General features: G+C 44.6%; 1 protein-coding gene across 1 annotated transcript in view; it reads right to left on the bottom strand.

The window, feature by feature from the left end:
- Nucleotides 1-7,770, bottom strand: part of SLC25A12 (solute carrier family 25 member 12) — a 123,497-nt gene extending 115,727 nt beyond the window's left edge. Inside the window, exons 1-2 of the mRNA XM_044303617.1 lie at nucleotides 7,624-7,770; nucleotides 4,604-4,651 (exon numbers count right to left, since the gene is read on the bottom strand). Coding sequence (XP_044159552.1) covers nucleotides 4,604-4,651; nucleotides 7,624-7,635 — 60 coding nt within the window. The 5' untranslated portion in view covers nucleotides 7,636-7,770. The remainder of the gene's footprint in view (nucleotides 1-4,603; nucleotides 4,652-7,623) is intronic.
- Nucleotides 7,771-25,132: the final 17,362 nt, after the last annotated feature.

Genomic DNA, 25,132 nt, shown 5'->3' with positions numbered 1-25,132 from the left:
GTTCTGAAATCAGGACTCCAGCTGCACGGTAGGCAATGCATCCAAGGATATGGGATACGTCACTGCATACCTAGGTTTGTGTCCCTCGCCCTTGGACATTACTTACACATTGCACAGGATGTCCAGATGCGTCACCAACTGGGTTTCACAGTGATCTGCACAGTTCTAGCATGGTGCCTCTAAATACCACAAGAACATGAACTTACATTGCCCCTAACTGGTCTACAGATTTCAGCTTATTGTGAATGCCTCTTCTCTCCTCCATGCTCCTTGAAATCCACATCATGCCAAGTATTTGCACAGATTTTAAAGGGCAGATTTCACCCTTTGCATTGCAAAAGGTGAGAAATGGGGCAAATGCACGTCAAAATCCAGAAGTTATACGTGAGGATTTTGCTACAGAAAGGCTGTGAAAACTGCAAGAAAATCTGCATAAACTACACGGCCAGGTGCATATACTATTATTCTGCCGGGCACTGCTTTCTGCAAGTGCCCAGGAGGTGGTGAATCACAGGGAAGGGCTCTCTGCATTCAGCTGCTTTACAACCCCTGCCCCCTGTTCTGAGTGATAGCTGTAGTGGTTGCAGCCAGAACCAGGAAGTGGGGAGCAGCAGGGACCCAGTAAGCATCGGAGGGGATCAGTAAAGGCCTACTTTCACATTAGCGGCAGCCTTCCCCGGCAAGCTGTTCCGGCGGGTGAACAGCAAGCCGGATCCGTGCTGCCGCTATTGCACGCGTGCCACCGGAAGTCCACTCCTGCAGCGCAGCAAACATGGTGAGGCGGCCGGAATAAAACTACGACATGTCGCTAAAAAAAAAAAAATTAACTTTTCCCCCCAAAAGTGTGTGTGTGGGGGGGGGGAATGACAGTGCGTCTTATGAAGTGAATACTAATGAGTGCTTCAATTATGGGAGCACTCATTAGTACAGAGTAGGACCAGGAAGCGGTGAATATAGTGCTCCTGGGTGTTGGCTGCCCTCACCGCTTCCTGGTCTTCTGCCGGGCATCCGCTGTGCTGTGTTGTGACCGACATAGCGCACTATGACCTGACACTGTGTGATGTCAGGTCACAGTGCAGCACAATGCTGGCAGAACACCAGGGAGTGGCGAGTACAGAAAGGGCACTGGATCTGACGGAGCAGAAGAGGTGAGTCCATTTATTTATGCCCGATATTGAGGTCTGATGAGGATTGGGGGTCTGGTGAAGTTTGCGGGTTTGCTTTGGGGGTTTCATGATAATTGGGGGTCTGATGAAGACTGGTGGTCTGATATGGATTCTAATGACGATTGATGGTCTGATCATATTTTCCTCCTCTAAAAGCTAGGCGTGTCTTTTGGCGTTAAAAATATGCATCTTAGGCTACATGCACACGACCATATGCGTTTTGCGGTCCGTTATTTTTTGGCGGATCCATTGTTACAATGCCTAAAACGGACAAGAATAGGACATGTTCTATTTTTGGCGGGGCTACGGAAAGGACATACTGATGCGGACATTGAAATGAATGGATCCGCATCCTATCTGCAAAAAAATGGACACGGAAACAAATAATGTTCATGTGCATGTAGCCTTATAAACAGGAAATCCGCTGCCAAGACAAGTTTGACACGTCATAAACAGAACCATGGACTGATTACCTATCTAATCTAAATCTATCTACTATTTCATATGATGCAAAATGTCTAACAAATCCAGAACACTAACATAAAACACTGCCAACAAAAGTTGGACACGTCATACAGTAATAAGAACCAAGGCTTATATAACGAAGAGCTATTGTAACACAAGCTTCCACTGCAATTATTCTCTCATTGTAATAGGAAGGTATAAAATACATGAATCACTTGTTTCCACCGATCTGTCCATCTACCATTCATAAATGGCTGGCTGAGTTCCAGTAAAGCTTTGTAATGATACACCATTCGGTCGTCCTTCGTTCAGAGGAGGGATTCAACTTGTATCAGACCTCTTAAGTATGTGGGTCATCCCTGCTCTGTACTATCAAAGCGGAGAAACCGGTTATCAACATGTTACTGCATGTGCGCGTGAATAAACCTGTGAGGGTGATACATTATAAGTGAGTGGAAATAAACTAAGCGAATATACACTACACAGCTATAACTCTATGCTACATATGCAAACAGTCGTGTAGACTCCGTGTGCTGTCCGCATCCGTTGCTCCGTTCCGTGGTCCGCAAAAAAAATATAACCTGTCCTAATAGGCAGTATATTAATGGCTGTCCGTGCCGAACGCACACAGAAGCCATCCGTGTTTTGCGGATCTGCAATTTCCGGACCACAAAACACACAACGGTCGTGTGCATGTAGCCTTAGGGTACTTTCACACTAGCGTTTTTCATTTCCGGCACTGAGTTCAGTCATAGGGGCTCAATACCGTTAAAGAACTGATCGGGCATATCCCCATGCATTCTGAATGGAGAGAAATCCGTTCAGGATGCATCAGGATGTCTTCAGTTCAGTCACTGAACGGCGTTTTGGACGGAGGAAATACCGCAGCATGCTGTAGTATTATCTCCATACAAAATTCTGGATCCGTTGCCAGAATGCCGGATCCGGCATTAATCTACATTGAAATGTATTAGTGCCATTAAAAATACCACAATGCCGGAGCCGAAAAAATATATATAACGGATCCGTTTCTCCAGATGATATCTGGAGAGACGGATCCGTTCTTGCAATGTATTTGTAAGACGGATCCGCATCCGGATCCGTCTACAAATGCTGTCCGTTTGCATGCAGATTGCCTGATCCGGCAGGCAGTTCCGGCTACGGAACTGCCTGCCGGATCTCTCTGCCGCAAGTGTGAAAGTAGCCTTATGGTGACTTTTTTCCTAATCACTGCCAAAGACCATACAGGTCACATACCGTATTCATCCAACACTGAGGCCCAATCGTACCACCAGTTTATAAAGAACAAAGGGGTCATGAGTAAAGCTAAGCCTATAGACAGACTACTGCTCCCGAGGCACATAAAGGAATACAAAAACTGCATTACTTGAGGATTATCTTGTCATATCATTACTGGTTCCGCCTAAAAAATGTCTGCCTCCTGTCTATGCACTTGACGGATCCTCCTTTAATGCACTTTCATGTCGTAGATACGCATTAAACGCGCACCATTACATTTTAATGGACGGTGAGACGCTAGGCCAAATGTCAGCTAAGATACAAAAAAAGCCCTGTTACTGTGGCAACCAACCCCATAATTCCACCTAAAATGCAACAGGGAATCATTTATGGTAAGGAGTACAGACAAAAAAAAAAAAAAAAAGGGTGATGTTGCCATAGCAACCACTTGTTAGCTTTGGTGGGGTGGATGGTGAGAATAGGTTAACTGATGCAATCCTTACGCCGACTGGTTGCTATGGGCAACAGCTCTTTTTTCTGCACTAAAATTCATAAATGAGGCTTGCTTTTCCAATTTGTCAAAATTGTCAATTTAGCAAAGTAGGTGCGGAAAGTCAGCGCCTCATCATAAATTCGAAAATGTAGAAATCCGCAGCACGTCAGGTCTTTGTGTGGATTTCACCCTGTTCATTGCAAGGGTGAGATCTGCTGGCAAAACCGCATTAAAAAACTTCAAGTAAGTCTACTTTCACAGTAGTGTTTTTCTTTTCCGGCACTGAGTTCCGTCCTAGGGGCTCTATACCGGAAAAGAACTGATCAGGTCATATCCCCATGCATTCTGAATGGAGAGCAATCCGTTCAGGATGCATCAGGATGTCTTCAGTTCAGTCACTGAACAGAGTTTTGGATGGAGGAAATACTGCGGCATGAATTTACATTGAAATGTATTAGCGCCGGATGTGAAAAAAAAAATAAAAAATTGAAACGGATCCGTTTGTCCGTATGACAAACGGAGAGACGGATCCGTTCTTGCAATGCAGAACGCATCAGTTCAGTCTCCATTCCGCTTTGGAGGCGGACACCAAAACGCGGCAAGCGTTTTGGTGTCAGTCTGATGAAACGGATCCGTCCTGACACACAATGCAAGTCAATGGGGACGGATTCGTTTTCACTGACACAATAGAAAACGGATCCGTCCTCCATATTGACTTTTAATGGTGTTCAAGACAGATCTGTCTTGGCTATGTTAAAGATAATACAAACGGATCCGTTCTGAACGGATGCAGACGGCTGTATTATCTGAACGGATCCGTCTGTGCAGATCCATGACGGAAAGTAGCCTTAAACATGGGTGTTTTTGGTGCGGATTTGGTACGGAAACTCATACAGTTTCTGCTGCAAGCCCGCCCCCACCCACGTGCAGCTAGCCCGTGATGGCTATCCTCCGGCACTCCATAGCTGTGATGAAAATACAACTCCAAACCATGCTCCATTCATTTCTATGGAGTTCGGAGAACAGCCAAGCAAGTGTGCCTCCTGGGAGTCGTAGTTTTAACACAGTTGGAGTGCCGGAGGTTAGCCATCACAGGCCTATAGCATCATCCCTATGATTTATTGTAACCAGCACAATGTAAAGGTTTGGAGGACACGCTCAAAATATTTACCCAGAATAACAAAGTAATGTCAATAAAGAGTAACATTAATGAACATGTCTAAATGTTAAGTCTTCTTACCCTCAGAAAGATGGCCTTCAACTCACTGGGGTCGGCTCTTTTGGTGACCTGCAATTATAATGAATAAACAATTAGTCCAGTCTTTGGGGTACTCCTATTTAATGACAACCTCTTATCAGGTTTACAGGTGCCCCCCCCCACCCCTCACCCCTGCTGAAGGTAATCAATAGAGAGGAGATGGTCTCGATGCTGAAGTAAGAATTAGATCGGGCTGCACTGAGACATTGCCGCAACCCCAGAACAGCAAAAAGTTCAGCAGTATTGGATTATTCTTTTTTTCCCCCCCCAAGATTCTGGGATGGCGTTCAATGCAACTTGTGAGTCGTTCTGTGACCCCATTCAGCCCACACACACATAGATGGTTCGGTCGTGCAGGGGTCTTAGGGCCAAGGTCGCTGTGTGGCCCCAGCTATATTAGGGTGCCTTCACACTCTGCAGATTTTGTAGCAGAATTTTCCGCCATTGAAAATCAGTTCTATTCATTGGAATGGAGAAGCAAGCACATGGATGCAACGTGTGAAGGCGGCCTTACAGCGGGAGGAGGAGAGCAGGTTCAGATCAGGATAGTCACATGATCATCCTACTGGTCTCAGTCACAGATATGAAGACCGCCCCACACACCCCATACCATGCAAGGAATGGATCCTGGAAATGGGAGTCTCGGAAATGAGATGTGTAGAGATATTCTTGGCTGATTGTTATTATACGCTATGTTAAATCCAAACACTACATTTTCAAGTGGACACAGATCTAGGCCTCGTTCACATTTCCGTGGAGCTCATTTACTGGTGCATTCATTTGTTTGCTGCAAATTTTAACACTGTACCTTTTTGGTCAGTTTCACATGAGCGTGCCTGACCGTGGCTCTCCTGTACTGCACTTGCAGCATGAAGCCTCATTCACACGACCGTGTCCGTTCTACAGACTGCAAACTGTGGATCCACTGACTTTAATGGGTGTGGACCCACTGACTTTAATGGGTACGCAAGATAAGGATAAAGATAGGACATGTCCCATCCTTTGTGGCGTGGCCGCACAGATCCTGACGCACACAGAAGGGCTTCAGAGTGCCTCAAGGGTAAGTGCGGCTACGCCGCAAAAGACAGAATGTATCCTATCTTTGTCCTTATCTTGCGGATTGTGGACCCATTGAAGTCTATGGGTCCACACCGCAATGCGGGGTGCACACGGCCAGTGTCCGAGTTTTGTAGATGGCAAGTTATGACGCTGCAAGTTGGAGAAGCGGCACTCGGTCTGGGACATGCGGCCATCACATGGAGCGTGTTTCCCAGATTGAGCACTCATTTGAAATCGGACGTGGCCGTGCTGTGGCCCGCAATGCACGAGCACAGTCCGTGGGGCAGCCGCATTGGATCGCAGACCCATTCACTTGACATGTTCTATCTTTTTGCAGAACGGAAGTACGGGACGAAACCCCACGGAAGCACTCCATAGTGCTTCCGTAGGGTTCCGTTCCGCATCTCCGGATTTGCGGACTCATTGAAGTGAATGGGTCCGCATTCGTGATGCGGAATGCCCATGGAACGGCGCCCGTGTATTGCGGATCTGCAAATGCGGTCCGCAATACGGCAACGCCCATGGAAAAGAGGCCTTAGTCTCTTGAGTAGTGGTCTCCAACCTACAGCTTTCCAGTTGTTGCGAGACTACAGCTTCCAGCCTGTGGCTGTCAGAGTACGTTAGGAGTTGTAGTTTCAAAAAGCGGGAGATCCGCAAGCCGGAGACCATTGCTCCAGTCAGTTCTAATCTGAAAGACTCTCCAGGGAATCATCACTTTTTTTTTTTTTATATCTGAGTTTCCCTTTAAGATATGTCGTGACACGGGAAACACGAGACATTTTATGCACATTTTCTTGATCAATTTGCTTTACATCTGTGCCAGTAACTTCTCAATCACGTGACAAATTTCCAAAATCATTTCACGATGACGACAATTTAGGGGCGTCCATGGATCTTTTACAGAATAATTATTGTTCTGGTCATTTTTATTTTCAATGAAAATGATCATCAGGTGTATGACCAGCAGCACACATGACATCACTGGACTATCATGAGCAGCACACATGACATCAGTGGACTATCATCAGGTGTATGACCAGCAGCACACATGACATCACTGGACTATCATCAGGTGTATGACCAGCAGCACACATGACATCACTGGACTATCATGAGCAGCACACATGACATCAGTGGACTATCATCAGGTGTATGACCAGCAGCACACATGACATCACTGGACTATCATGAGCAGCACACATGACATCAGTGGACTATCATCAGGTGTATGACCAGCAGCACACATGACATCACTAGACTATCATCAGCAGCACACATGACATCACTGAACTAGAATCAGGTCTATGGCCAAAAACCACGTACATCAGCACTGGACTATCACTGGACTATTCAGTAGCAGCACATATGACATCACTGGACTATTCAGTAGCAGCACACATGACATCACTGGACTATTCAGTAGCAGCACACATGACATCACTGGACTATTCAGTAGCAGCACACATGACATCACTGGACTATTCAGTAGCAGCACACATGACATCACTGGACTATTCAGTAGCAGCACACATGACATCACTGGACTATTCAGTAGCAGCACACATGACATCACTGGACTATTCAGTAGCAGCACACATGACATCACTGGACTGCACACAGCTGATCACAAGCTTTACAGAAGAGAAATCCTGGTCCAGCCTCATTTTACACACAGCTGTTAATTATTAACCCCATGCACATAGATAAGAGCATCACCCTGAGCGGGCACAAGCCTCTGCCACCCTGCATAGGCATGTATGTATGGCACAGAAAACAAGCAGCAGCGATGCAGCAGGGCCCGGGCAACACCCAGCCGTCCTCCCCTGGCTCACATAATGGCATGCACGGGGCCCCGGGGCTCCGGCACTACGGCCGGCTAGCTGAGGGGAAGCGGCAAAGCACGGAGAAGCTAGAATGCAGTAAGGGCAGCTAGTCGGAGTCACCTTGAGCGCCATGCTGAGGCTGCGTGATGTCAGAGCTGCTGGAGGGCGCGCTCCCGGGATCTCGGGGACGCGCGCTGCTGCCGCCGGCTCCGGTCGGTGGCTCCGCTATGAACTCCCCCTTCCCTCAGCACCCGGCCAGAATAGGCAGGTTATTTATATGTGTGCCTATGGAGGGAGAGCAACTGATTGTGTCAGTCACCTAACATCAGGGCTAGGGTTTCATCTCCTCAGACTGCGGCTCCTGCAAGTAGGGACTGGTCCCAGTGACAGCTGTCCTCAAGGAGGCTCTGACAGGGAGCTGAAGGTTTGGGCTCCATTCACACACATCCGCATTAATTCGGATTATTTTTATTTTTTTTGCAAAAACTTTGCCAATACAATATACACTACTCACAAAACGTTAGGATTATTTGGTTTGTGGGGTGAAATGTACCTAAAATGTACTCTAACCTTTACAGGTGAACTTAACAGGGTTCTCCAGGAATTAAGAAAATTAAAATACTATTACTTTATAATAAATAAATTCCCAAATACCTTTCATTATTTATAATGGATCTATTTGTCGGGGGAGCAATCATCAGGGGAAACAAAATGGCTGCCGTCCTATCAGTGCACACAAAACCTGTCCTAATCACACAGCAGGACAAGTTACTTCACAACACTGAGGTAAAGAGCTGCCTCATCCTCCTCTCCCACGGTCAGGAATATGATCCTGAATACAGATGTTAAAAACTTTAGCTGAATCTCTGGGGAATTAAGTTCATGAGGAGACTATGAAGTACAGAGAGGACGGACAGGACAGACTGTGGTAATGGAGACTGTAAACAAGCGCTGCTGCTCATCAGCCACACCTCACCCTCCTCTCATGTCTCCTCATGAACTCCATTCCCCAGAGATTCACCTGTATTCTGGATGATAATCCCTGACAAGCAGAGAGGAGGAGGAGGCAGCTCTTTACAACAGTGTTGTGGAGTAACTTGTCCTGCTGTGTGATTAGGACAGGTTTTGTGTGTACTAAAAGGACGGGGGGCCATTTTATTTCTCCCTGATGATTGCTCCCCCAACAAATAAAACCATTATAAATAATTAATGTATTTGGGAATATATTTGCCATAAAGTGACATTAAAGTATTTCCATTTTCTTAATTCCTGGAGAACCCATTTATGTGACCTTCTCTAAACTTTTGGATGCACATGTCCAATTGTTCAATGTTTCAGTACTTTTTGCACAACTTGCTGTTCTCTAACAAGGAGCTTAAAGAGGACCTTTCACTAGAATAAAAAATCTAAACTAACTATACAGACATGTAGAGCGGCGCCCAGGGATCTCCCTGCACTTACTGTTATACCTGGGTGCCGCTCCGTTCTCCCGGTATAGGCTCCGGTATCTTCATAGTTAGGCTCCACCCATGGGAACCTGCCGGCGTCTCATTCTCCCATGCTGTAGCGCTGGCCAATCACAGCGCTCAGCTCATAGCCTGAGAGGCTTTTTTCTCTCTCGGGCTATGAGCTGAGCGCTGCGATTGGCCAGCGCTACAGCATGGGAGAAGGAGACGCCGGCAGGTTCCCCTGGGTGGAGCCTAACTATGAAGATATCGGAGGCTATACCGGGAGAACGGTGCGGCTCCCAGGTATAACAGTAAGTGCAGGGAGATCCCTGGGCGCAGCTCTACATGTCTGTATAGTTAGTTTAGATTTTTTATTCTAGTGAAAGGTCTTCTTTAAGGCCTCTTTCACACAGGCGAAAATTCAGCGTGGGTACAATGCGTGAGGTGAACGCATTGCACCCGCATTGAATCCGGGCTTCAATTCACTTCAATGGGGCTATTCAGATGAGCGTTGATTTTCACGCATCACTTGTGCGTTGCGTGAAAATCGCAGCATGCTCTATATTCTGCGTTTTTCACACAAGGCAGGCCCCATATAAATGACTGGGGATGCATGAAAATTGCAAGCAACTGCGGATGCAATGCGATTTTCACGCATGGTTGCTAGGTGATGATGTTAGTAAATTGATCAAAGTCAATTCACTGTATTATTTTCCGTTATAACATGGTTATAAAGGAAAATAATAGCATTCTTAATACAGAATGCATAGTACAATAGGGCTGGAGGGGTTAAAAAATTAACTCACCTCATCCACTTGTTCGCGCAGCCGGCATCATCTTCTTTCTTCTTCTTTCAGGACCTTCAAAAGGACCTTTGATGACATAATCGCTCTCACCATGTTAGTGCAGGTCCTGCCAAATGAATATAGAAGGATTTTCATTCAGCAGGACCTGCGCTGACGTCACCGCGCTCACCACATGGTGAGCATGATTACGTCATCAAAGGTGCTTTGGCAGGTCCTGAAAGAAGAAGAAAGAAGAAGAAAGAAGATGCCGGCTGCGCGAACAAGTGGATGAGGTGAGTTAATTTTTTTTATTTTTTAACCCCTCATGCCACATTTTAGTAAGCATTCTGTATTAAGAATGCTATTATTTTCCCTTGTAACATGGTAATCTAAAATATTAAATAATAAAATCTACAGAACACCTAACCCAAACCCGAACTTCAGTGAAGAAGTCCGGGTTCGGGTCAGGGTACCACAGTCAGTTTTTTCTCATGCGCATGCAAAACGCATTGCACTCGCACTGAAAAAACTGACCAACGCAATCGCAGTCAAAACTGACTGACGTTGCGTACTAACTCGCACAATTTTCCCTGATCACAGACGCAACGCATCCGGACCTAATCCGGACACGCTGATCTGCAAGGGGCCTAACTGCAAAATTTATAACAACTATTTGATCCATGAATCATCCAATAAATTTCCTGGTTCAATTACAATTAGAATTTAAACAGTCCTCCTCATCATGCTGTTCATATTTTGACATCATGAGACCAAGACGACACCTAACAATTGATCAACAGTAATCCGCCATTGCGAGGCTTCAAGCAGGATGTTCTCAGATGGAAGTGGCCACTGAGTGTCACAGAGTGTCATCAGCAGGTTACAACAGAGAGACTGGAAGAGTCACAGAAAAGCATAGAAGTGGACGTCCTTTGGCCACATCCCACACTGATGACTTCTTCATTGTGAACCATGCCCTGCGGAACCGGATGATGAATGGCACACACCTCCAGGCACATTTAACCACTACAGGACCGCCGTACGCAGGATTGCGTCCTGGCGGAGGCCCTGTTATTCCGAGTGGACGCGCCGGCACAGGTCCATGGATCGGATCCGCAAAACACATACGGACGTCTGAATGGAGCCTTACAGGGGGGTGATTAATGACAGGGGGGTGATCACCCCATATACACTCCCTGATCACCCCCCTGTCATTGATCACCCCCCTGTAAGGCTCCATTCAGACGTCTGTGTTTTGCGGATCCATGGATCCGCAAAACACGGACACCGCGGATCCGCAAAACACATACGGACGTCTGAATGGAGCCTTACAGGGGGGTGATCAATGACAGGGTGGTGATCACCCCATATAGACTCCCTGATCACCCCCCTGTCATTGATCACCCCCCCCCCCCCCCTGTAAAGCTCCATTCAGACATTTTTTTGGCACAAGTTAGCGGAAATTGATTTTTTGTTTATTTGTTTTTTCTTACAAAGTCTCATATTCCACTAACTTGTGTCAAAAAATAAAATCTCACATGAACTCACCATACCTCTCACGGAATCCAAATGCGTAAATTTTTTTAGACATTTATATTCCAGACTTCTTCTCACACTTTAGGGCCCCTAAAATGCCAGGGCAGAATAAATACCCCACATGTGACCCCATTTCGGAAAGAAGACACCCCAAGGTATTCCGTGAGGGGCATATTGAGTCCATGAAAGATTGAAATTTTTGTCCCAAATTAGCGGAAAGGGAGACTTTGTGAGAAAAAACAACAAAAAAATCAGTTTCCGCTAACTTGTGCCTAAAAATTTTTTTTCTTTGAACTCGCCATGCCCCTCATTGAATACCTTGGGGTGTCTTCTTTCCAAAATAGGGTCACATGTGGGGTATTTATACTGCCCTGGCATTTTAGGGGCCCTAAAGCGTGAGAAGAGGTCTGGGATCCAAATGTCAAAAAATGCCCTCCTAAAAGGAATTTGGGCCCCTTTGCGCATCTAGGCTGCAAAAAAGTGTCACACATGTGGTATCGCTGTACTCAGGAGAAGTTGGGCAATGTGTTTTGGGGTGTCATTTTACATATACCCATGCTGGGTGAGATAAATATCTTGGTCAAATGCCAACTTTGTATAAAAAAATTGGAAAAGTTGTCTTTTGCCGAGATATTTCTCTCACCCAGCATGGGTATATGTAAAATGACACCCCAAAACACATTGCCCAACTTCTCCTGAGTACGGCGATACCACATGTGTGACACTTTTTTGCAGCCTAGGTGGGCAAAGAGGCCCACATTCCAAAGAGCACCTTTAGGATTTCACAGGCCATTTTTTACACATTTTGATTTCAAACTACTTCTCACGCATTAGGGCCCCTAAAATGCCAGGGCAGTATAACTACCCCACAAGTGACCCCATTTTGGAAAGAAGACACCCCAAGGTATTCCGTAAGGGGCATGGCGAGTTCCTAGAATTTTTTTTGTCACAAGTTAGCGGAAAATGATGATTTTTTTTTTTTTTTTTTTTTTTCTTACAAAGTCTCATATTCCACTAACTTGTGACAAAAAATAAAAACTTCCATGAACTCACTATGCCCATCATGAAATACCTTGGGGTGTCTTCTTTCCAAAATGGGGTCACTTGTGGGGTAGTTATACTGCCCTGGCATTTTAGGGGCCCTAATGTGTGGGAAGTAGTTTGAAATTAAAATGTGTAAAAAATGGCCTGTGAAATCCTAAAGGTGCTCTTTGGAATGTGGGCCCCTTTGCCCACCTAGGCTGCAAAAAAGTGTCATACATGTGGTATCGCCGTACTCAGGAGAAGTTGGGCAATGTGTTTTGGGGTGTCATTTTACATATACCCATGCTGGGTGAGAGAAATATCTCGGCAAAAGACAACTTTTCCAATTTTTTTATACAAAGTTGGCATTTGACCAAGATATTTATCTCACCCAGCATGGGTATATGTAAAATGACACCCCAAAACACATTGCCCAACTTCTCCTGAGTACGGCGATACCACATGTGTGACACTTTTTTGCAGCCTAGGTGGGCAAAGAGGCCCACATTCCAAAGAGCACCTTTAGGATTTCACAGGCCATTTTTTACACATTTTGATTTCAAACTACTTCTCACGCATTAGGGCCCCTAAAATGCCAGGGCAGTATAACTACCCCACAAGTGACCCCATTTTGGAAAGAAGACACCCCAAGGTATTTCATGATGGGCATAGTGAGTTCATGGAAGTTTTTATTTTTTGTCACAAGTTAGTGGAATATGAGACTTTGTAAGGAAAAAAAAAATAATTCATAATTTTCCGCTAACGTGACAAAAAAGAAAAAGTTCAATGAACTCACTATGCCCATCAGCGAATACCTTAGGGTGTCTACTTTCTGAAATGGGGTCATTTGTGGGGGTTTTCTACTGTCTGGGCATTGTAGAACCTCAGGAAACATAACAGGTGCTCAGAAAGTCAGAGCTGCTTCAAAAAGCGGAAATTCTTATTTCTGTACCATAGTTTGTAAACCATGGTTTACCATAGTTTACCTAAACCATTTTTTTTACCCAAACATTTTTTTTTATCAAAGCATGTAGAACAATAAATTTATAGAAAAATTTCTATATAGATGTCATTTTTATTTTATTTTTTTACAACTGAAAGTGAAAAATGAAATTTTTTTGCAGAAATTTCGTTAAATTTCGATTAATAACAAAAAAAGTTAAAATGTCAGCAGCAATGAAATACCACCAAATGAAAGCTCTATTAGTGAGAAAAAAAGGAGGTAAAATTCATTTGGGTGGTAAGTTGCATGACCGAGCAATAAACGGTGAAGGTAGTGTAGTGCAGAATTGTAAAAAGTGGTCTGGTCATTAAGGGTGTTTAAGCTAGGGGGGCTGAGGTGGTTAAGGGAGGTGAGAGGCTGCCAAGTCATGTCAGACCACTCAAAACCTTTTACATCAGCGTGGTCTGCGTGCTAGACGACCTGCAAGGGTACCTGACCACACCACCAGGCACAGGCGTCACCGTCTTGAATGGGCCAGGGAGCATATAAACTGGATGAGGAACCAGTCGTCTTCAGTGCTGATCACTGATGAAAGTCGATTCATGCTGTGCAGAAATGATGGCCGCCAACACTGTTGTAGACTTCAAGGAGAGCGCTATGCATCAGCCACTGTTGTCACTAGGGATGAGCAAATCGATTTCAGATGAAACATCCAAAGTTGATTCACATAAAACTTTTTTAGAATACTATACGGAGTGAGTGCTCCGTACAGTATTAGACTGTATTGGCTTAGATGAGCCTAAGTTATTACTTCGCGAAGTCTCGCAAGACTTCGGATAATAACTTCAAAAATTAATTTCTACTGTTAACAACCTTTTACCGAACTCTGGTTCGGTTCCAATGTACCACTTCGAACTGAAACCGAGTTCGGTAAAAGGTTTCGCTCATCAGTCGATTCACTCATCCCTAGTTGTCACCAGCCGAGCCTTTGGTGGTGGTGTTACAGTGTGGGCAGGTGTGTCTAGTCTATACAGAACTGCCCTACACTTTGTGAATGGTACAGTAACAAGCCCATACTATTTGATTAACATCGTTAATCCAGTCATTGTGCCTCTGCATGAACAACACAGGCCTAATGTCACAATGCGGTTCACTGTGACAGTTGTGTCCATGTAGGCTGGCTGCATGCCCTCTCGCATACTGGCTGCTGGCTGTCTCCTGTGCAGGCTGGTTGCTGGGGCTGCGTGCTGTCTGCAGTGTCTTCTGTGAACGACTGCCTGTGAATGTTTGCTCTCCCCGTGATGCTTCTCTGTTTGTCAGTGTTACACAGGTTGTGCCTGGTTGTGACTTATCAGGTGCTCTCATTAAGCAGCTATTTCTACCTGTGAGTAGTGTTGAGCGAACGTGTGTTTTAAGTTCCGCGTCTAAAGTTCGGGTTATCGAAGAATCGCGTTATGGATTCTAAATCCGTTATGGTCGGGGAATCCATAACACGATTCTTCGATAACCCGAACTTTAGACGCCGAACTTAAAACACAAGTTCGCTCAACACTACCTGTGAGCTGTGGAGCTTGTGGTCAGTCTCTTGTGTTTTGCTGGGTGTAGGACCTCGCTGCTCACCCAGGAGGTCAGGCTGTCTTGTGTCTTTCTAGGTGCAGCCCCTTGCTGCTGACTCCTTTTTACCATCTGACCTTCTGTGTGGTGTTGCCTGGTATTGCATTGGTGTTTGTTGTTGTTACCTGTTCTATGATGTTTTTGCCTTGTCTGTTCTCCTGCACCTGTTCTGTGATGGTGTTTGAGGTTATGTCCTTGTCTTTGCTGTACCTGTCCTGTATGATGTTTATGTTATCCTTGTCTGTTCATTGTTTCGCCTAGCAGTGCGCAACTGCATCTGATAGCCTGGCAGTGCTAAACTGCTTCTGATCCTTGTCTGTTCTTGTCTGCCTGTAGTTCCTTTCTGGACTGTTCCTATCCCGTGTTTGTCCTGCCTTCATGAGAGGGTCCCTGGCTTCCCCGGTGGGAAATCTCTAGTCTGTGTGAATCACTTGTCTGTGCAATCTCTAGTCTGTGTGCAGCTCTGCCTGAGACCGCCATGCTTCCATTCCGCTAGGGGTCTAGGCATCTGCTTCTGTGGTGGTTCCCGATCTTGTCTGTTCCATGTGCTGTGTTTGTATGGGTTTCAGTTCTGTTGTTGTCTGTTCCGCTGGTGCTGTTCCGCCAAGTGTACCAGGACCTTCCTGGAGGTGCAACCAGTGAGCCCTCGGCCCAGTTCATCCCCACCATGTGAAGAACGGGGCTCACTGGCTCTCCGGGTTTTGCCTCTGGTCTGCCGGTGCATTTGGTTCTGTGGTAGTGCTACCACTATTGCCTACCTGCTTACTGTCATGTCCTTTTATTACACTTGTAATAAAGTTATCTATGGGTCCTTGGTCTGTTTTGCCTGTGGTCTGTTCACACGACCTCCCGGAGGTCTGCCTTGGGCCTCCTACACGTGACACCTAATTTCATCTTCATGGACAACAATGTGCCAGCTCATCCAGGTCAGATCATTAGGGAGCGGCTGCTGGGTCAAATGGAGTGGCCTGCATTTTCTCCAGACCTAAATCCCATTGTAAACCTATGAGATCAGTGGAGTCGCTGTGTCGAGGCTTGTAACACTGTACCCCAGAACCTCAATGACCTGCGGGCCGCCCTTCAAGAAGAGTGGGATGCCATGCCTCAGCAGACAATAAGTCGACTTGTGAACAGCATGAGATGTCTTGGTCAAGCTGTAATTGATGCTCAAGGCCACATGACAAGTTATTGAGACATTGACATTTTTGTTGGGGTATACCCACCACTGGTGTTGGCTTTTGTTTTAGTAAATTGTTTGAGAGGAGGAAATCACCATTGCTGCTTCTACAGAAAGGGGTTCTCCAGGAATTAGGAAAACGAAAATCCGTAAATATTACTTTATTATAAATATATTCCCAAATACCTTTCATTAGTTATAACGGCTCAGTTTCTCTGGGGAGCAATCAACAGGGGAAATAAAATGGCTGCCGTCCTGTTAGTGCACATAGAACCTGTCCTAATCACACAGCAGGACAAGTTACTTCACAATACTGAGGTAAAGAGCTGCCTTATCCTCCTCTCTGCTCTGCTTGTCGGGGATTATAATCCTGAATACTGTTTAATATAATCTTCAGCTGAATCTCTGTAGAAATGGAGTTCATGAGGAGACATGAAGTAGAGAGAGGAGGTAGGGATGTGGCTGTGTCCTGTTGTGTGAAAAATAGGACGGTGGACATTTTATTTCTCCTAATGATTGCTCCCCAGACAAAACGAGCCATTATAAATAATGAAAGATATTTGGAAATATATTAATAATAAAGTAGTATTTAGGTATTTTCATTTTCTTTATTCCTGGAGAACCCCTTTAAATGTCCTACTTTCATGATATAATATCACTGGAGCATGAACTTTTTACGTTTTCCATAAATTGCACCCGAAAGCCAAATATCCCTAACTTTTCTGTGTCAGGGGTTCAGTTATGGGTCTTCTTCAAAGATTCCATCAAAAAAGTCAGATAAAATAGATGTCGACCATTCCAGCCTGATGAAGGTGGCGGCTGCTGAAACGTGTAGATAGTATCTATATTTTATTTGTTTTTATTGTATTCTTTAAAAAATACATTTTATTGAAGTTAGCAGTGCAGCGTACTTTTGTTTTTACCCTCCTTTCCTTACTGAGCTTGTCTTCTTTCATTGAATATTCCAGACCTCATCTGATGTTTCTGACTAACAAGCGCAGCAGCTTGGTGACTCTCCCGGCCGGCAGAGACTTCGCTACTATCTAGTGTTGTTTCTGGTTTGCACAGCACTCTATGTTAAGGTATCTCCACCTCTAGTTCCGTCTGGGGTCCTTATGGTATTTCACTATAGAACGCCCCTGTTGTTACTGTTTTTACAGACCTCCCTTTAAAGCGTCATGCACATGGCCGTTGTTGGCCTGTGCCACGGACCACAAATTGCGTTCCGCAACACACAGGCACTGACCATGTGTCCTCCGTATGCGGACGTGCTCCTATTCACTTGAATGAGGTCTGCGATCATTCAAGTGAATGGGTAGCCAAATGTGGTGCACAAATGGCCAGCGCCCACTATTAAAAAACAAATGGCCGCCGCCTGTATATTGTGGACCCGCTGTTTGCGGGCCACAATACGGGCACCGGCCAACAATGACCATGTGCATAAGGCCTAAAGGACATCTGTCAGCAGATTGGTACCTAAAAAAATGGCTGACCTGTTGCATGTGCGCTTAGCAGCTGATGGCATCTGTGTTGGTCCCATGTTCATATGTGTCCGCATTACTGAGAAAAATTATGTTTTATTGTATGCAAATGAGCCTCTAGGAGCAACAGGGGTGTTGTCATTACACCTAGAGGTTCTTCTCTCTCTGCATCAGCCGCGCCCTCTGCACTTTTTTGATTGACAGGACCAGGTGTGATCACATTTATACTGCCTGCCCTATTATTCAAAGTGCAGAGGATGCAACAATATAGGCAATTTTTCCTATAGTGTGCAAGCACAACCACCGCTGCTGCATTACAGCATGGTCGTAACCCCTGGAAACAAGCAATATACAGTGGTCCCTCAAGATACAATATTAATTGGTTCCAGGAGGACCATTGTATGTTGAAACCATTGTAAGCTAAGTAATCAGTTCCAAAGCCCCAAAATGTCATCCAAGATAAGAGAAAATGAAGATTTAAGAAAAATCAGCAGATAACTAAGGGCTCATGCACATGAACCTATATTATTTCCGTGTCCGTTCCGGGTTTTTTTGTGGACCGTATGCGGAAACATTTATTTCAATGGGTCTGCAAAAAAAACGGAAGATTCCGTTTCCATATGTCCGTATTTCCTAACAGAAAAAAAACAAGTCCTTACATATAAGGCCTCATGCACACGTCCATATGTATTTTGCGGTCTGCAAAAAAACTGATCCGCAAAAAATACAGATGGTGTCCGTTTGCATTCCATATTTTGCGGAACGGAACAGCTGGCCCCTAAAAAAAACAGTCCTATCCTTGTCCGTAATGCCGACAATAATAGGACATGTTCTATTTTTTTGCCGAACAGACATACGGAAACGGAATGCACACGGAGTAACATACGGAAGGAAAATATGTTTGTGTGCATTAGGAAAGATAGAACATGTCCTATTATTGTCCGCATTACGGACAAGGATAGTACTGTTCTATTAGGGGCCAGCTGTTCCTTTCCGCAAAATATGTATGTATATATGAATGTACACGGATCTGTATTTTTTGTGGAACTGTTTTTTGCAGACCGCAAAATACATACGGTTGTGTGCATGAGCCCTAACAGTCAGGATTTGCTGGTAGCTAGAAACTAATCCATCTATTTTACCAGAGAAGTGGCCTTTATTGGTTGGATCTGTGTCACCGCCAGATCTCTGAGAAGTTCTGATAGACGTTCTTCAGTACCTCCTGTATGATTTTCTTTTGTTTTGCTTTCGCTTTGACATCTCTCCTCCCAGTGGCGTAGCGTGGGTTGCCAGCACCCGGGGCAAGCCAAAAATTGCGCCCCCCCCCCCCCGCGCCTACCCCAGGCACGCCACTTTTAACAGATACTGTAGTAGATCACTAGCAGTCCTATGTAACACCACAGATAACACAGTGATAATTCTGAGTACAGATAATGTAGTAGATGGGTGTAAGCCCCCAGAATTCAGAACACACACAGTGTGACCTGAAGTCTGGGGCCAGAATGCGGCAGTATGGGCCAAATTCTCAATCTTCTCCCCCAACCCTACCATGAAACAGATATGTGGATGGACATTATTATTACAGTAGAATACCGCACCATACCTGTTACATCCAGTGACGTCTTCTGTGATGTAGACTCTCCTCGACGTCTTCATTCAGAGATAAGACCACCATGATAACTTCTTTCAGCCGCTTCTCGTGTCTGCAGAGTTTCACCGAAATTTTTTTAGGTTCCTCACTTTACTATCATGCTCTCCTTCCTGGTGTCTCAACACTGTCATCCTGCTGCCCCCCAATACTGAGCTAGAGCCAGACAGATAGCTTTCATTCCCCATAATATTATTCCCCCTGTATATTATAATGGCCCCCTCTTTATTATTAATGTACTGGCCCCCACTTTAATAACAAAGAGGGGGCCATTATATTAGCAAAGAGGGGGCCAGTACATTAATAATAAAGAGGGGCCATTACATTAATAATAAAGAGGGGGCCATTACATTAATAAGAAAGAGGGGGCAATTACATTAATAATAAAGAGGGGGCCATTACATTAATAAGAAAGAGGGGGCCATTACATTAATAATAAAGATGGGGTCATTACATTAATAAGAAAGAGGGGGCCATTACATTAATAAGAAAGAGGGGGCCATTACATTAATAAGAAAGAGGGGGCCATTACATTAATAATAAAGAGGGGGTCATTATATTAATAATAAAGAGGGGGCCATTACATTAATAAGAAAGAGGGGGCAATTACATTAATAATAAAGAGGGGGTCATTACATTAATAATAAAGAGGGGGTCATTACATTAATAATAAAGAGGGGGCCATTATATTAGCAAAGAGGGGGCCATTACATTAATAATAAAGAGGGGCCATTACATTAATAACAAAAAGGGGGTCATTATATTAATAATAAAGAGGGGGTCATTACATTAATAATAAAGAGGGGTCATTACATTAATAATAAAGAGGGGTCATTACATTAATAATAAAGAGGGGCCATTACATTAATAATAAAGAGGGGGTCATTACATTAATAATAAAGAGGGGCCATTACATTAATAATAAAGAGGGGGTCATTACATTAATAATAAAGAGGGGTCATTACATTAATAATAAAGAGGGGCCATTACATTAATAATAAAGAGGGGCCATTACATTAATAACAAAAAGGGGCCATTACATTAATAACAAAAAGGGGGTCATTACATTAATAATAAAGAGGGGGCCATTACATTAATAATGAAGAGGGGGTCATTACATTAATAATAATAATGTACTGGCCCCCTCTTTATTATTAATATAATGGCCCCCTTTTTGTTAATAATGTACTGGCCCCCTCTTTATTATTAATATAACGGCCCCCTTTTTATTAATAATGTACTGGCCCCCTCTTTATTATTAATATAATGGCCCCCTTTTTATTAATAATGTACTGGCCCCCTCTTTATTATTAATATAATGGCCCCTTTTTATTAATAATGTACTGGCCCCCTCTTTATTATTAATATAATGGCCCCCTTTTTATTAATAATGTACTGGCCCCCTCTTTATTATTAATATAATGGCCCCCTTTTTATTAATAATGTACTGGCCCCCTCTTTGCTAATGTAATGTCCCCCTCTTTGTTATTAATGTACTGGCACCCTCTTTGCTAATATAATCGCCCCCTCTTATTACTGTGCCAATGCCATTGAATTGGATAGCCTTTCTGCTCCAGTCCTCTCCTCTCCTCTCCCACCCCCCATACTGCCCCCAGAGCCTCTGCAATTAGGTAAGGTAACATAAAAAAAAAATACTTACCTATCTCCATCCCCGCTTGTTCCCGCCGCAGGCAGTCACGAACGCCTCACTGTGCCTTCCTGCGCCGCGTCATCGCGTCATCTCGCGAGACCCGACGCAGGAGGTCACAGTGAGGTTATCGTGACCGAGTCCTGCATCGCTCTACTGCCTTATAGGCTTCAGGCCACTAGGCCTGAAGCCTATGGGGCATAACTGAGGGGACGGGAGCCATAGGCTCCAGTAGCCCTCATTGAAATTTCGGCTGCCTGGCGCCCCCTGCAATTTGGCGCCCGGGGCAACGGCCCCTCCGGCCCCCCCCCCCCCCCACGCTACGCCCCTGTCTCCTCCCTCTCCCAGCTGTCATCTATTAGCAGTGATTGCCTCCCTATATACAGTACAGACCAAAAGTTTGGACACACCTTCTCATTCAAAGAGTTTTCTTTATTTTCATGACTATGAAAATTGTAGATTCACACTGAAGGCATCAAAACTATGAATTAACACATGTGGAATTATATACTTATCAAAAAAGTATGAAACAACTGAAAATATGTCATATTCTAGGTTCTTCAAACCTTTTGCTTTGATTACTGCTTTGCACACTCTTGGCATTCTCTTGATGAGCTTCAAGAGGTAGTCACCTGAAATGGTTTTCACTTCACAGGTGTGCCCTGTCAGGTTTAATAAGTGGGATTTCTTGCCTTATAAATGGGGTTGGGACCATCAGTTGCGTTGTGGAGAAGTCAGGTGGATACACAGCTGATTGTCCTACTGAATAGACTGTTAGAATTTGTATTATAAAAAGCAGCTAAGTAAAGAAAAACGAGTGGCCATCATTACTTTAAGAAATGAAGGCCAGTCAGTCCTAAAAATCCTAGCTATATGCTCCCATTGTCTTATAATGTATAGAATAAGCCACGGCACTCCAAAGGGATCCAATTAATTTCTTTATTACACCTTGTGCAGCAACGTTTCAACCTAATGGTCTTTATCAAGCTTGATAAAGACCATTAGGTTGAAACGTTGCTGCACAAGGTGTAATAAAGAAATTAATTGGATCCCTTTGGAGTGCCGTGGCTTATTCTATACATTCTTTGGCTACTACGGGAATCCTAGGACCAGGATTCAACGCTGCAGGCACCACCACGTATTGGAATCACTACAATAACAGTGAGTAGTGCTGGCCTATTTGCTATTTACCCATTGTCTTATAGGTGCGGGACCCACACTTATATAGGGAATGGAGCCCGGCAAAGTGGTGGCTGGAGGACTCCAATCCGGCTACCACCAACCCCTTTAAAAGAAAAACTAAAAAAACTACCTTGCCGATCCTCAGGGCCCCACTGCACTCTGCCTGAAATGCCAGGGAATTTGGCTGCCCTGAAAACTCGCCCCTTCCTTCAGCGCCTGGCTAGAACACAGTATATTCTCTCACAGCAGATTTGTTGTAGAAACTTACATGACTCCCTCATAAATCTGGATTGAGTGTGAAGAAATCCTTGTGCATGCCAAAAAAATAACCCCATCCCTGTGTATGGAACTGATTTTAAGCAAGATCTGCCATGTGTTAATATAGCTTCTATGTCCTTGAAAGCACTAGTCTCTGAGGTCAAAAAGGGACATATGTAGACATATGCTGAGTGTGCTGCTTACACAAAAGGGTTCCACAGCCTCTTCTAGCAACTGGCAAGGGTTTCAGGGGTCAGTCCCCCGCCAATGGGACATCATACATGACGCACAGGGAGCAGGTCGCCTCTGTGGCCCGTGATTGGCTACAACGGTCACATGTCCGCCCATTGACGGATGTTGATATTGGCGCAAAGGGAAGCAGAAGTTCCAGTCCAGGGACCAAACAGACGGGGACCAGGTGAGTATCTTCATTACCGCAGGTCGGCCACATCTGGAGGTCTGATTTAGTCTCGGATAATCCCTTGAAAGGGGGTTTCCGGGAGTACAATATTAATACCCTATACTCAGGATAGACCATCAGATTGGTGGGGGTCTCAACCCTGACGAGCTCGCCAATCAGCTGCTTGAAGAGGGCTGTCCCATCTAGGCATTTATGGAATCTTAATAGGATATAAATAGTATATAAATGTGTTGTCCTTTCCTTTCACAGCGAGGCCCCAGTCTTGAAACAGTAGCGGGTCCCAAAGATGGAGCCGCACCCAACAGACATTTAGGTCATTGTTACCTTCTTGCCGTCCTCCTTCGTTTGACATGTGCTGGCGGCCATCTTGGTTTCTGGGTTTCTTGTAGCCTCCCACCCTGCGGCTTCTCCTTCCCACTGGGAGGAGCTGGATGCCTAGCTCATATATATAGGAGGTCTGTGGCTTCAGTTCCTTGCTTGGTCCTCCTGTGTTCACATGCTTCTAAGACTGCTGCTGCTTCTGGTTCCTGATCCTGGCCTCGTCTGACTACCCCGCTGGTTCCTGATCCTGGCTTCGTCTGACTACCCTGCTGGTTCCTGATCCAGGCTTCGTCTGACTACCCTTCTGGTTCCTGACCTCTGGCTACGCAAGACCCTGCTTCGGTTTAGCCATCCGTTTGGACTTTTTGCTTACAGCTTGATTTCAATAAAGCCTTCTTATTTCCACTTATCTCTTGTTGTACGTCTGGTTCATGGTTCCATGACAGTCATATCCTATTGATTTGCCATAAATGTCCAGATGGGACAATCCCTCAAATGCAATCAAAAAGTGTCATCGCTCGCACAGGTTTCCCTACGGACCCTATTACTGCTGGAGGGGAAGAATATCAAGGTCGATATCCAAAAATACGCTTAAAGTCTGGTTTAGCTCCCATTTTGCTCTTTACCCCGCTATCACCATTGATACAGGTTAGAGACATCCTTTGGGACTCATCCATAAACTTCAGACATACCCTTACAGAACCGTCTAAAAATATTAATACCCCATTGATTGATTTGCTTGACTCTCAAGGTGGGTTAAAAAACAATTGTGATTCCCAAGATCAAATCTCTTCAATGTCCCTGTTCCAGCACTTACATATTAAACATGATATAAATACCCTTCTCCCTGTCCTCTGGAAAGACCCCACTAGCTTTGAAAAAGAGGTCCTACTAACCAGGGATCCTATAAAGAAACTTTCCAACATATAGAATTGTTTGGCGACACAAACCAGGCCGAAAGTTATGGAATACATCAAAACATGGGAAGAGGACTTACATATAGAATCTGACCATAGCAACCTACAGAGATGTCTCATTCTCACCCCCAGGATCTCAATGTGTATCCGACTGCAGGAGGACTATTACAAAGTCCTCACACGATGGTACTACACACACCCCTGTACGGTTACATAAAATGTTTCCAGAGGTTAGCCAAATATGTTGGCGGTGCAAGACAGAAACTGTATTATTATTTTTTTGCATATTTGGTGGAACTGTAATAAAATTCTCCCTTTTTGGGATGAAGTATGCCGAACTCTTTCACGAGTATGTGCTATAGCGATCACGCCTTCTCCTCAGGTGTGCCTCCTGAACCTACAAGACCAAATTCAATGCCCAAAACACATCAAAACTTTGATGACTTACCTTCTGGCAGCTGCCAGAATTCTCATAGCCTCCAACTGGCGAAAAAATTCAAATCTTTTACTAGCTCATTGGGTTTCAAAATGTGATGACATATATAGGATGGAGCAGATAGCGGTATGGGAGACCAGGCGAACAATCGGTTTCACTAAAACGTGGGTACCATGGAGCGAGTTTCGGGGATTCTCCACCTAATAATCCTTTAGAGCAGGGGTGCACAACCTGCGCCCCGGGGGCCACATGCGGCTCTTGATACTATTCTGTGCGGCCCCCAACCATCTGGTAACAGACATGTATGCCTATGTCTTGTGGCTGCTCACATGTATTTTTTATGTATTTCTCCCATTAGATGGGAGTCCTGGAAATATAACTAGACATTAATGGTATATAATGTGTGTTCAATATGCCATAAGTACAATATTTCAGTTGTTAATACACCTTTAAATTTTATATTCGGCCCTCGTCATTGGTTCAGTCTGGCGATGTGGCCCCCAACCAGGAAACGTTGTGCACCCCTGCTTTAGAGCAACAACAATATACCTCTATATCTGCAAAGAAGAAACATTTCTCTGAGAATAACACACATCCTCCCCCCTCCCCCCTTCCCTTTCTTTATCCTTATGTCTTAGTGTTTGTAGACGTTAAAAGATTGTTTACATTTGTTGAGTCATTTACTAATGTGAAAACAGGCGCTTACTCTACTTTGTAACACTGCTCATTTTGGTAATGTATCAACTGAGTGCCTTAATAAAACTTGTTTAAAGATAAAAAAAATGTCATAG

This window comes from Bufo gargarizans, chromosome 8, assembly GCF_014858855.1.
Source record: "Bufo gargarizans isolate SCDJY-AF-19 chromosome 8, ASM1485885v1, whole genome shotgun sequence".
In the NCBI taxonomy this organism is placed as follows: Eukaryota; Metazoa; Chordata; class Amphibia; order Anura; family Bufonidae; genus Bufo; species Bufo gargarizans.
Note: the sequence above shows the minus strand (reverse complement) of the source record. Positions and strands in the feature narration are given on the sequence as shown.